The sequence below is a fragment of the Fusarium verticillioides genome, chromosome 1 (genome assembly GCF_000149555.1).
Source record: "Fusarium verticillioides 7600 chromosome 1, whole genome shotgun sequence".
In the NCBI taxonomy this organism is placed as follows: Eukaryota; Fungi; Ascomycota; class Sordariomycetes; order Hypocreales; family Nectriaceae; genus Fusarium; species Fusarium verticillioides.
Genome location: NC_031675.1, coordinates 908,978 through 921,271, shown reverse-complemented (window position 1 = coordinate 921,271; position 12,294 = coordinate 908,978). Strand labels below are relative to the sequence as shown.

Genomic DNA, 12,294 nt, shown 5'->3' with positions numbered 1-12,294 from the left:
GCTATTATTGTGGCTTTTGGAGTCTGCAACGGATGAATAACGCCAACATATTTTTGTCAGAACCGAGAAATGATTGACGGGCCCGTACTCTTGCCGACGGCAAACTGATCAAGTCCTCCACATGTGGTTCTCACTGTGACGGGCCGGCGAACCAACTCATGCTTGGGGGAGACCGGCGACCAGGCAGCGTTGGTTGGAGTGAGAGACTCGGCCGGCCGGGGTCTACGGCTTCTGGGCCAAGGGTCCCGAAGCTGTCAGTCTCCGCTGACATAGTTACCTTAGCCTCTGTAAACTAGGCATTGGTATTCTGCCCTACATTGATCTATGTAAAGAATGTCATCCAAACTCGGTGGTATTTGTTAGTGCTCTCTATCTGGATAGCTTTCAGTCCCTTGAGTATCGTGTCCCACTTCCCTCGGTTCTCTGCCCAGCCTATATATCATACCAGGTAAGCCCAGGCTCATGAGATCGCCGATGCACTCTACTTTCCACGATGCGAGCGACCGAAATGCCATATGGCACTACTACATACACTTTTTTTCTTTTTTGTTTCTTTGGGCCTGTGCTTGCTGGCCTGGCCCCCCCCCCAGATCGAAGTTACAGCGCAGCCGCTGTTACACCCGGCGTGAATCTCCCGCCAACTAGGTTTGTGATCTGACGGACAGCGGGCGGGAGAAGATCACCATACTGGGGATAGTCAGGGGTCTGGGAGGCCAGATTTTCAGGGCCTGCTCCCTGTAGGAGCTTCTGTTCCTGTTCCATTTTGGAGGTTCTGTGGTCTCCCGAAACCTTGGCCCTGCGTCATCTGCATCTGCGGCTGTATCTGCGCTGCATCTTGCGTCTGCGGCTGCATCTGTATCTGTATCTGTGTCTGCAGCACGAGATACGTCAGGGTATAGTTAATTAATTGGCCCTGGGACTGAGACCGAGATCGAGACTCTTACACACCATAACGTTAACGCAAGGTACAGAGGTTTTTCCTCGACACAGACCAATTGTTGTTATTCTTTTTTTATTCTTCGCCTCTCTCCCTCAGAATACTACCCTTGGCCTATAGATTTCATTGACTCTCTTTCGCTACCGCTTCTCGCCTCTTGACGAGACGGTCATGCTTACGGTGACATTCGGATATCAATAGCACCGGAATGCAAGCTCAATTCGACCGTTTGACCGTTGGTAGCGTGGCATTACTTAACATACGTCGGGCCGGCAGCTAGAAGCTCTGGCCTCAAAGCAACATCGACTTTTTTTTTCTCTCACGGTGAAAGGCACAACAATTGCATTGCTCTGGGGCTGAGCTAAGCTGCTGTTTAGGCGGGAAAGACATTATCCAGTGGCCAGATCTCGCGGTTATATAACCGCGAGAAGCCAGTGGAGTGAATAAAGTTTCGCCCAGAACCGGAGCCGTGGTTACGCTTGGCTGTGTTAGTTCACTATTAACGATTTCCATTCCCTAAATGGAGTTTAGCTACCCCGCCAGCCTAGTTAATGTGTAAATCCCTCTCGCTAAATGGATTGACAGTTTCCGCGGCCCCTCGAATTCACCATGTTGTTGACATTCATTTTCATTTTCGATTTTGATTTATGCAGCTCATGACTCTTTACCATGGCTTTTCATACACTAATTCTCGATATTTCATGTTCTAGAATGCGCCTCCTTCAGTTGACACGATCGATCGATCGGTAGGAGATTTATTCTACCAATGAGGCTATAGAACATGTAGGGTAACCCAGGGCTTAGGATGGTTTGAAGTAGCTACACTTCGTAGGTCGTATGTTAAAACAGTTATATCTCTTCTGGGCTAAATCGTCCTCTACGTTCGGGCTTGTGTCAGTAGTTTACCAGACTTATGTCATCAGTGACCTCGTTGGTGACATAATATTGTTTTTAACTTACTCAGTATGTGCTATGTCAGTCACCGCGCCACGACACCTGACACGGCTCAAGATAAGACAAAGACGAGACGAGACGAGGCCAGACCATCCAGATCCAGAATCGACTCGAGACCATTGAGCGACCATGGGATTTCTGCAGTAGAAAGGCGAAATAAGCATATCTGACGTCTTTCGGACAATAAGCAAACATGGGGAAGTTTGTAAATGGTATGGGAATACCATCAAACGTGGCTGTCAAAAGAGGTGCATATTCTATCTATAGAAAAAGTCGTTATTATATCAAAGCCACTTTGTTTCGTTTCAACATGGCAATCTAAACAATCGCAGCCCTGTAGAAAGATCCACGAAACTCAATCTATGCATACTGGACCCTACTTTTTTCCTTTACTTTCTTAGTGAACAACAGCCTCTGCTTCAGCTTTCGATTTCAGTATATTCTCTCGATCTGCGGGCGGTGCGGCCGCCGTACGGCATACTGCCTGACTTAACGACAAGCTGTCACTCTCCAGCCATAAAGAGGATACGCGGTCAGCCGGTCACTTCCCACGCCCGCAGAGTGGACATTGCGATAGTCTTACGTTTAGAATGTCACTGCAAGGCTGGATTACCCGTCGTGGTTCGGTTCCGAATTCCCTAGATACCTTAGGCCCACGCGCGCTTACGCGTAGAAGGGAAGCGAACCAACAACAGCGACACCTTTTCCGATCAGCTACATCGTCAAAGCGCGGATAGAGAGAGGGACAGGGACGATATCTGAACACGCCCTCAATGTGTTAAGTTAAGTGAAGTGACTTGATTAGGGTGACATCGCATTAGTTTCGTCCCGTCTTACGATCGTCGGTCTTATCCCCAACCTCGACAGCGCTTCACATCTAGTTAGTGCTGTTGCTATCGAGAAAGAGATATCCCCCAAAGTTCTTGGTAAGAAACATCCAAAAGTGCAGAGTCGTACGATTTCCTGATCGGCAATGCTCTCCTTGCAGAGCTGCTGCTGTCCGGATGAACGTGAGGCGAGACATTTTGCTAAGCTGCTCGCGAAGGATAGCTCGGCACGGTTGGGAGGTGACATCGTGTGTCTCAAGTCAGACGTTTCCCGTCAAGCGATATTGAATCCAGCATTCGCCGGTGATTCCATTCCAACTTATCGTATTCCCCAGGTGGCGATGGCACTTTGACGGACATCCATTCGGCTTGGGCATACCGGGGGGCCTCGATACTACCATGCGCTGTAAGGAAAAGTCTCGAACATTCAACACCACACGTGAAATGCAACCATAGTGGTGATATTGGAAGTGAGGGTAATAGCAGAGCGTTGGTTCGAAACAAACAAGCGAATAACTCTATTCAATGCTTCTCCGTTTACGGTTACATCCGAGATTCTAAGTTAATCCATCACTGCTTGCTCGGCGTCAGCCTCCATGTCCTGGAGGACTTCCTCCATCTCAGCTTCTGTGGCCTCCAAACCCTCAGAGCTCATGAGTTTGTTGTCCTTGTCCTCAGCTGTGCAGGGGTGGGCTGGTTAGCGTGCCGATCACCTCTAGGGTAGGAAAACGGGAAACGGGAACTCACTTCGAGCCTCAACGAGCAGATTCTCTTGGACCTCACAGTCGGTCAAGATAGATCCATCTCCAATGACTGCTCTCTTTCCGATAATACAACGTGTCAGCTTGCATGCCTTGCCAACAACAACTCCTTCCATAAGTAGACACTGGGAGAGCTTGGCACCCTCGTTGATCTGCGAGCCGGCGCCGATCACAGTTTCTTTGATAGAGGTCTTCTCCTCCACAGTTACATTCTCTGCAATGAGGCTGTCCTTTTGTGTGATTGTCGTGCGTGCCTTAACGCCTTCAGGGTAAGCGATCTTCTTTGCATGTGCATATGGTGATGGTGACTCTCCGCCTGCCTCTTCGAGTGATGGAAGCTTGGCCAGCTGAAGTGAAATAGCGAGCAGCAGCTGTGCCGTGTCAACGCGGCGAATCAAAGGAGCTGAGCTCCCACCCGGGTGGACATAGGCAATGATCGGCGGGACTTGGAACGATTTCGACTTCTCGGCAGCTGATGGTTCGTCATCAACTGCAATACTCGGCACTGATGTCTCGGCAGCTGTGTCTCCGTATGAGTTCCAATCACTTTGGATGTGATCTGGGGTGGAAACTCGGGAAGGCGAGCTTGGTCGTTCATCGTCCTTGGTCTCCTCAACCCGACCTTGGGCACAAGCACTCTCGAGCTTCAACTTGTCGGCAAGACCGGATTGCCACCCAGCCTTCGCCCACCATCCGACAACATCCTCACCAATACTCTCCATTCGCTCGTTATCCTTGACAAAATCGAGAACCCATCGAGGGAAGATGTATATGTGAGCATCTCGGTGTGTCGTGAACATTCGTACACGAGAATGGGCACGCAACAATCCGTGTCGAATAGGAAGTGAGCCCTTGTCTTCTGTTAAATCTCTCAAAGAGTCTGTTGGCATGGAGTACACCAGCTTTGACAAGTTTGAGAAAAGAGATCCCTTTGATGGCGTAACAGGAGTTGAAGGCAACGGTGTCGTCGCAATGAAGTCTGTCTCCTCCTTCTTGACAGGTGCAACTGCCTTGGTGTCATACCAAACGCCAAGTGCACCGCTGTGAACTGATCGATGACCGTTGGAAAGCCTTGCAATTTCAAGCAAGTCTGTCAGACTAGCTGACTTGACCATCCATGATTGTAGAAGCTTGTCTCCTCCAAGTTCGCAGACCAAGTCACAAGGGAGTACTACAAAATCACCAGTGATAATCTTCCTAATCTCTGGCAGCCGCAGGATCTCAGCAGTGCCTGTGTTTTGATCAAGGTCTACTGGTGAGAGAATGTCGGGCCGTGGCAAAGGCAGCGCAGTTAGGTGAAGGTTAGTGTTAAGAGCAGTTGAGATAGCCTCGGATGCTGTAGGAGGACAGACAAGATTTATGTCTAGTAGTTGTCAGTATGTATGCTTTCATAACTGGAGAGTGAAGAGCCATCTTCGGATATACTGAATGAGTCACCCTATAGCCCCAAGTTTGACTGACCTGTGATGCCCATTCGATAGCAGAAATCAAGCGCGTACCAGACCATAGGTCGGTTTGCAATAGGGAGAAGGGCTTTGGGGCTCTCATCTGGGTTAGAGGTGAATGTCGGGAACGACGAGCCAGGCCCGCAAAGGATGAGGGCTTGAAGCCCAGTTGACGGCATTGATACAGCGTGGGGCATAACACCGCGGGGTTCCTTGTTGATTTACGGGTGTAGAGGTTGAAGATTTGAGATAGAGTCAACTTTTGGTAGGTCTGCTGCGGCCTCAGTGTGCGGGTTGGTTCGTTAATGCCAACGCGAGAGCCGTTGTTGCTGTATGAAGTCAAATATGAAGTGAAGAGTCACTCAAATCCATTGCCAAGACATCAAAAATGTACGTTCGTGGGGTGCTGTCCCGCCTGTGGCTGCAGCTGTGGCTGTCCCAACGCACAGCCACATATTTTTATCCCACACGGATTCACGTGGACGGACTGGACCCGACCTCGGCACGGATTATTGGATAGTCCCCCGCAATTGAGCCCCTGAAACGTGCTGGGTTGCGCTGCGCTGAGCTCTTTGTCGGCCCTCGGGCTGCTGACCCCGTTGTTGCTGGGGGTAGATGGCCTCAGCTCCACTGGCTTGTTGATGCCGATTACACCAACCACCGCGTATCGACAAGAATCGGATCTGGCCCCAGACTTCGCTACTTTAACGGTTGCGCCAATATCACGCAATTACTCAACAGTCACAAACCCCACGACACTCGAATTGCACCAAAAGGCCCTTTGCGCCTGCTGCCATTGGCGTCATCACCTCCACCTAGCAATGCGACAGTGCGCCGCGTAAATGTCGCCCGATCACGGATCGTCGCGGTCGCGACGGGGAGTTTGGAGCCACTGGGTCCCTCTCGCAGTCACTCTTACAGTTGCTACTGTAGGTGTGGCTGCTTGGGTTTGGAGCCAGCGAAAAGACGGAGATGACGAAGATGAGCACTACGGCTTAGACTACGGCAACCAAGCTCGCACAGGTGATAATCAACCCCACGGTTCCCGAGATATCAATTCGCGCGATATTCAGGGCCCCGAGAAACCACCACGACCTGATGGCCAGAGCCAAGGAATTGCGCCCGCAGACGAAGATGCGGCCGGCGGAGGCTGGGGTTCGCGCATGTCTGGTGCTCTACGGCGAACACCGAGCCCGCAGCAGTTCTTTGACTCGACAGGTAAGACTGTGGCGGCTGGTGTCGCAGCTGCGAGTGCAGCTATGGGCAAGGCTTTGGCTAGCATTCGCGAGGAGGACAAGAGCCCCTTTGACGATACCAACCCCTGGCAAGAGGAAGCAGATGCTAAGAAAGAACGAGCGCCCGCCGATACGTCGTCACCACTCGTCGGCGGCAATAGGCGACGCAAGACGGTTGCGATTGTGGTGTCTGCCGAGACAGGCGCCGTGCCTGAAGAGGAGGATTCGTTCCACGAGCACGCTGTAAGTTGATCAAACTGTTGTCCGAGGTCGCGCACTAACACGCTCCAGTCAATCCTCTCCCACATCCCTCGAAACATCGATCACTCCAAGGTTAAGCTATTTGTTCTGATTTACGCTCCTGGTTTGAAGGAACCTGCTATGGATACTGCTACTAGTAACCTTCCGCCAACTTCGCTGAGCTCTTCATTTTCTAACATTGGACACGATCAAGTTCAAACCCCAGCTGAAGAGTCAAAGAACCAGCTGTATGCTTTACTTGCGCTATTGAATCGTGCTGTTGCTGACAACTCGTAGTGAATCCGCAAGCCCTTCTTTTAACTCCATCTACTCACAGGCTCTAAGTTTGGTCGAAAAGGAGACAATGGTTCTCCCATTCACCACACCCAACGGCCACGTCCATATCCTGCGACACCTCCAGCCAGAAGTCATCTATCTCCAGAAGGCTCTCTCTGGTCAGGATGGCAGCATTATCACCACCCTCCAGACCTGGCTTCGACATGACGTCATTCTGGTTGTTGGAGCTGATGGTGGTTCTGGTGGATTGGCAGATAGCGAGTCTGAAGCCGAGAGGGCCGGAAAGAGCCAGGAATGGTGGCAGCGCCCTGAACGAGTTGGACGAGGACGTGGAGTTGTGGTTGTCGACAGTATGAGGCTGAATGATGATTGGGCGCGTCGAGTTCAGGGCCAGGAGTGAAACTAACGCGTCTTGCGCAATCTGGCACGAGATACCATGAGTTTTGGACTTTAGTATATGCTATTAGGGTTATTTACAGACACGAGCACGCGTGTATTTATTCAATGATTTCATCTACCTTATTTAGAAAGTATTGAATTTTGAGTGTAAACCTCTATGCGTTTACAATGCGTTTACTTTTGCCGTGATGCGCTTGTTCAAGTCCCATCACGTGATGCGATCTTCCGTAATCGAGCCGACCTCATCCAAGGGAATGCACCCGTGATACGGCGACAAGGCGTGAACCATCATCGAATTAATAACCGACTTCAGCGACCGCGCAACGACACCAACAAAGAAATCGACGGCTCTGTTCTACTTGAAAAACCTCTGATGGACCATTCTCTTTGTTCTCGATTTGCGGTTCTTTGAGATACTCGCGCCCCTAACGTGAGACTACCGCGGCCAAATCCGCATCATCCATCAAGTCGACGTGCGACCAGCCTATTCTAATCAAACCATCCTCGAATTCCGCATCGTGCCGTTTCCCTTACAATATCCATGTTTGCGACCTGAGCAAATATTCCACCAAAGTCGAGCGGACCACATCGGCCGAGATATCGTCATAACCGCTAGCCCCCGCTGCGCAGCGCGACCACAACACGATGGCGCCAGTTGGACCTATAGTCCATCAAAATGTCGCCAACAAAGTGAAGCGCCCAGTGCCTCCTGGAATCCAGACGAATGGCGCTATAGCATCCTCAAAATCATCACCATCACCATCAATGTCGGCAAAGAAACCTCCGTTGAGTGCCAAGCAGCCGCCGCATTCGGCGAGCGACAGAGCCATTACCGCATCAACCGTCCGACCTGTCAACAGAGCCCGACGAGAAACCGCATCGCAATTACAGGGCCGGCACTCTAGGAATAGTGCTGGCCTACGATCAGCGTCATTAGCGGCAGACCACTCTGGTCACGACGCGGAGCCTCGACCCTACAGTATGCGATGTTCTGACCTATCGTGTTGTTGCGTAATGCTAACAGTAATGAAGTTGTCACAGACTCCTATATCCTAAACAAATTCGCCGGTCGGCCTCCCTCTCTTGTCTGCCATCTACACACAACGCATTTCCGATTCGATAACCAAGATGGCGTGTTTCCGTACAAGTCACCGATGAAGATATTTCTCGACCACGTCAGAAGCCGGACGATCCCCCATGATCTTCTTTCCTACTTCACTGATGCCGGTGTGCCATTCTATGATGGATGTCTTATTGTTCAAGTTCACGACCACAAGTCTCTTGCGCAAGCGAAGAACGTTGCCAAACCCACAAAAGAAAAGGGTTCCATGATGCCGTCTTCTATTCATAACTACAACCAATGTCTCACACCATCACCGAATGTTCCTTTCCCTAAAGAAAGTTTGTCAAATGGCGATGTCAACTCAAAAGGGAATGACGTGGCAGAAAAGGAAAATGCTCCAGTCATGCCAGCGCCAGAAGAGCAAAAAGACAGAGCGACCAAGCCACGAGTCTTTACCATGGTGCTCCACCCGACGCCCGAAAGTTTACAGATGGACCTGTTAATAAAAGCTTCTACCCCGCGAGGACAGGGTGATGGCCTTGGCCAACCTCCCACCCCGATGTCTCTTATTCCCCCGACACCTACAGCCGGTAGCATGCCGCCACCCGCAAAACGCCAGAAGCGTGAAAAGACAGAGCTTGACAGCAGTAATATTCATGCTGCAGAGGGGCAGATCCTGTTGGCAACAAATGCGCCATTGGTGCTTGAGCCTACCAAGAATCTTGAAGAAACAATCCTCCTCTTGGAGGCGATGAGCCACCCCAAGCATGCAGAAGCTCCACCTCAGCCCAAAACACGCAAGCGAACTGTCGCCGAGATGGCTGCGGACGAAGCCGCTGCTGCAGAGACGGAACGCTTCATGCTGGTCGCCGACGAGCGTCTTGCGCCAAATGCGAATGGAGCGCAGAATGGTGGTACAACCGATGGCGATGCCTCAGGCGGCGCATCGGTATTCGAGCCTCGATTCGAACGATTCAAGGTTTTGGCTGACATTACTCGAGAACATGCCGAAAAGAAGGAACAAGAGAAGCTTAAGCAACTTGAGAACGACAGGAAATTGCAACAAGCGAAACAGCAGCAGCAGCAAGATGCGGTCGCGATGGCTCAGAAAAAATGCTGAACAAGAAAGACTCCGACGGGAGGCCGCTGCGAGAGAAGCTCAGATGCGACAGGCAGAAGCTCAGCGACAAGCTCAAGCTCGCGCCCAAGTGGCGAATCAGAACAGCCAGAATAACCAAAATGCTCAGAGAGTTAACGGGAACCAACCACAGCACGGTCATCCTCAGAACAATGTCGTCACCAACGGAGTCAATAACACAGCTGTGGCAACGCCTCAAATGGCTAATAATATGCCTCCGCAAGCACAGCCCCGCTTCCAGGCTCAGATCACTCAACCACCAGCATCTTCTCCAGTTGCTGGCCAAGGTACACCTCAGCATATGTCGTCTCCTATGGTTGGCAGCGTCCCAATGCAGCAGACAAACTCTGGCATGGCCAACAGTCCTCCTCGGCCGTCTTCTGTCGTGCAAAACGCCGCAGCTATGTCTGTCCCGATGGCTCATAACATGTCTTCCAGGGGTAGTCAACAGAGCCATCCCTCTGGCACTCCAAGAATACCCCATTCAACACCCAACATGGCGCAAGGTACTCCGATCAACAGGCCTGCCATGGTGGCAACTCCCCGTATGAGCCAGGCAAGTCCTCCACCAGCTATGATGGCACAGAACTCGCAGCCTGGTCAAGGCATGATGATGAATGGCCAGGGCATGAACCAAATGAACCCACAATTTGCGGCTCAATTGGCACAACAACGCGCTGTGCAGCAACAGCAGCAGATGGCCATGCAAAACGGTCTTAACAGTGGCAACATGAGCCAGATGAGCCCTCAGCAACAGCAGCAGATGATGGCAGCAATGCAAAGGCAGTTGATTGCTTCGCAACAGGCACAGCAGCAGGGTAACATGATGAGCCCCCAACAGCAGCAACAGCAGCAGCAGATGGCGGCTCAATATGCCCAGCAAATGCAAAACATGTCGGGCAGCCAGATACGGTCGTTCCCTCCTCATGTGCAGGCACAGTTCCAGCAGATGATACGCATGAACCAAGTTAATGGCCAGATGGGTAATAGTCCCATGCAGCGTCAAGTTAGCGGACAGATGATGCCTAACGGTATGACTCTGCAAGCTTTCCAGGCGATGCAGCAGCAACGTCAGCAGCAGCAAGTCCAACAGCAGGGCAACATGATGAGCCCTCAGCAGCAGCAACAGGCCCAGCAGCAGCAAGTTCAGCAACAAATGGGACAAAATCCAATTCAGGCACAAATGCAACACCAGGCCAGGCTGCTTTTTAATAGGATGATGCCAGCAGTAGCCCAGAAGTACGGTGGCCAAGAGCATATTCCACCAGACGTGATCGAGAAGATGAAGACACAGAGTATGGGGCAAGCTCAGAGTCTTGTGCAAGCGTCAATGGCGCAGCGCCGACAACAAATGATGATGCAGCAGCAGCAACAGCAGCAGCAGCAGCAACAACAACAGCAAATGCAACAGCAGCAAATGCAGCAGCAGCAGCAGATGCAACAGATGCAGCAGCAAATGCAGGGGATGAATGGAATGATGGGCGGTCCCCAGGGAATGTGATGTCGCGAACGAGACCTGAGAAGATAATAGTGGGCAGAATTAATGTCACGGCAGACAGGAGCAGAGGATTCGATCATCAAAGGAGTTCAGGTTGGACCAACATGCTCTTTTTACACGGTTTATGAGTTTGGGCAGGTTTATACCCCTCGGAAAGTTTTCCATCCAGGTTCAAGGGTTTCTTTCTTTTTCATTTGGCTGTTTGGTTCTGGACAAGGTAGCACAGTGATAAATGTTGCTGTTCTTGGTGTTAACGGCTCAGGTTTGAAGAAGGTATTGATTGTATTATTATGAGGGATGGTCTATCATAGCATTATCTCTTTTACGAAGCCCGAGAATTGACCACGAATAAAAAGAAAATAAAGAAAAGAAGCAATAGTATTACCCCGGGATTGTAATGATATTGCCATGTGGTTTAGCTGGGCGGGCGACTCGTGAGCTCCAGAGACTGTCACGTGCTTGTGGAACTGGGCTCCTACCTTGGGCGCAATGACACAACCGCCAAGACGACAGGAGCTTCATATGACGCTAGCAAACCCGCGATAGCTCGAGGCAACGTGACCAATCCATCACATCACATCACACAGCACAGCACAGCACAGCTTGACTGCTTGTTCTAGGCACGCGCTTGTAATCTATTCTATCGAGTCTCTTCTTTCTTTTAAGCTTACACGGCACTTTCTGATACCACCACTCCATCGGTAATTCATCTCGGCACCATCGATTAGCAACCGTCTCTTTTTATCAAACTTCTGCCTTCTTCTATCAACGTTCTTCTCGATGCATCGGCCGGATCTGTTGGCTTTTCTACTGCCTTTGCTGGCAGCCCCAGTGTTTGCGGGAGAAACTCTAGACTGCGGAAAGATTCGCGCAGATGGCCATACCTTTGATCTTTCTAAGCTCGGTGGACCGCATGCGGTCCTGACGACGCGGTTTAAGCCCAGCCCTCCTGAACATTACAACACAACTTATACGTTAGATATATGCAAGCCTTTGAAGAAGAAGGGCGGCAAGAAGGATGAAGAATGTCCAAACGGCACTCGAGGTATGTACAAGATCTGCTAGGGATAACAGAGTCCTGACTAACACATCCAGTTTGCGGTATTACACACCTTCTCAAGCCTGGCGAGAAGGAGGAGAAGGATGAGATTACGAATATCATCGCTATCGCAGGAAATCTCGAAAACGTCGGCGGCTCTCGATTCGATGCTACACCCACGCGACTAAAGACAAGCGACTCAACTTCCGATAAGGACAAAGAGGGCGTGCGACTAGTCCTCACAGGAGGCAGAGACCCCCTCAAAAAGGGTGATATTAAGCAGGTCGAACAAAAGGCCATTATCGAGTTCCTATGCGATCCCTAGAAAGGAGGAACAGAGGGCGAGTGGGTTACTTCGGACCAGTACGAGAAGCGAGCGGACGACCATAAGAAGGAAGGGGATGGTGATGATGATAAGGATGAGGGCGAGTCTATGATCGAGCACCAGCTGAAGCATGACA

At 50.9% G+C, this 12,294-nt stretch overlaps 6 protein-coding genes across 9 annotated transcripts; 4 read left to right on the top strand and 2 right to left on the bottom strand.

Moving 5' to 3' along the window:
• Positions 1–597: 597 nt before the first annotated feature.
• Positions 598–762, bottom strand: FVEG_16631 (hypothetical protein; the record flags this gene model as incomplete). Its single annotated transcript, XM_018905873.1, has 1 exon — positions 598–762. The coding sequence occupies one exon, from the start codon at positions 760–762 to the stop codon at positions 598–600; it is 165 nt and encodes a 54-aa protein (XP_018756638.1).
• Positions 763–2,125: 1,363 nt separating this feature from the next.
• Positions 2,126–5,280, bottom strand: FVEG_09662 (translation initiation factor eIF-2B subunit gamma). The gene is made up of 3 exons (XM_018898714.1): positions 4,941–5,280; positions 3,466–4,842; positions 2,126–3,396 (listed from the first exon to the last, which is right to left on the bottom strand). Exons 1-3 carry the CDS (start codon positions 5,119–5,121, stop codon positions 3,281–3,283), a joined length of 1,674 nt encoding a protein of 557 aa, XP_018756639.1. The 5' UTR covers positions 5,122–5,280; the 3' UTR covers positions 2,126–3,280.
• Positions 5,281–5,482: 202 nt separating this feature from the next.
• FVEG_09663 (hypothetical protein) lies at positions 5,483–7,257 on the top strand. 4 transcript variants are annotated; one of them, XM_018898718.1, is made up of 5 exons: positions 5,483–6,142; positions 6,281–6,402; positions 6,451–6,556; positions 6,614–6,647; positions 6,697–7,253. In XM_018898718.1, exons 1-5 carry the CDS (start codon positions 5,767–5,769, stop codon positions 7,094–7,096), a joined length of 1,038 nt encoding a protein of 345 aa, XP_018756643.1. In that variant the 5' UTR covers positions 5,483–5,766; the 3' UTR covers positions 7,097–7,253. The 4 variants fall into 4 exon arrangements, with proteins under 4 accessions (XP_018756643.1, XP_018756641.1, XP_018756642.1 ...); XM_018898716.1 differs by having other exon boundaries at positions 5,483–6,402; positions 6,697–7,257; XM_018898717.1 differs by having other exon boundaries at positions 6,451–6,647.
• A 232-nt stretch (positions 7,258–7,489) lies between these two features.
• Positions 7,490–9,278, top strand: FVEG_16632 (hypothetical protein; the record flags this gene model as incomplete). The annotated part of the gene is made up of 2 exons (XM_018905874.1): positions 7,490–8,074; positions 8,128–9,278. Exons 1-2 carry the CDS (start codon positions 7,741–7,743, stop codon positions 9,276–9,278), a joined length of 1,485 nt encoding a protein of 494 aa, XP_018756644.1. The 5' UTR covers positions 7,490–7,740.
• A 43-nt stretch (positions 9,279–9,321) lies between these two features.
• On the top strand, positions 9,322–10,797 carry FVEG_16633 (hypothetical protein; the record flags this gene model as incomplete). The annotated part of the gene is made up of 1 exon (XM_018905875.1): positions 9,322–10,797. One exon carries the CDS (start codon positions 9,322–9,324, stop codon positions 10,795–10,797), a length of 1,476 nt encoding a protein of 491 aa, XP_018756645.1.
• Positions 10,798–11,574: 777 nt separating this feature from the next.
• On the top strand, positions 11,575–12,158 carry FVEG_09665 (hypothetical protein; the record flags this gene model as incomplete). Its single annotated transcript, XM_018898719.1, has 2 exons — positions 11,575–11,839; positions 11,890–12,158. The coding sequence occupies 2 exons, from the start codon at positions 11,575–11,577 to the stop codon at positions 12,156–12,158; spliced, it is 534 nt and encodes a 177-aa protein (XP_018756646.1).
• Between the last annotated feature and the right edge of the window lie 136 nt (positions 12,159–12,294).

Coding starts and splice junctions, on each gene's coding strand:
- FVEG_09662 (XM_018898714.1), bottom strand. CDS start 5,121: ATGCCCCACGCTGTATCAATGCCGTCAACTGGGCTTCAAGCCCTCATC. Junction 4,843..4,940: donor CTATCGAATGGGCATCACAG/GTCAGTCAAACT, acceptor GACAACTACTAG/ACATAAATCTTGTCTGTCCT. Junction 3,397..3,465: donor TCTGCTCGTTGAGGCTCGAA/GTGAGTTCCCGT, acceptor ACCCCTGCACAG/CTGAGGACAAGGACAACAAA.
- FVEG_09663 (XM_018898715.1), top strand. CDS start 5,767: ATGTCGCCCGATCACGGATCGTCGCGGTCGCGACGGGGAGTTTGGAGC. Junction 6,403..6,450: donor ATTCGTTCCACGAGCACGCT/GTAAGTTGATCA, acceptor AACACGCTCCAG/TCAATCCTCTCCCACATCCC. Junction 6,648..6,696: donor GAAGAGTCAAAGAACCAGCT/GTATGCTTTACT, acceptor GACAACTCGTAG/TGAATCCGCAAGCCCTTCTT.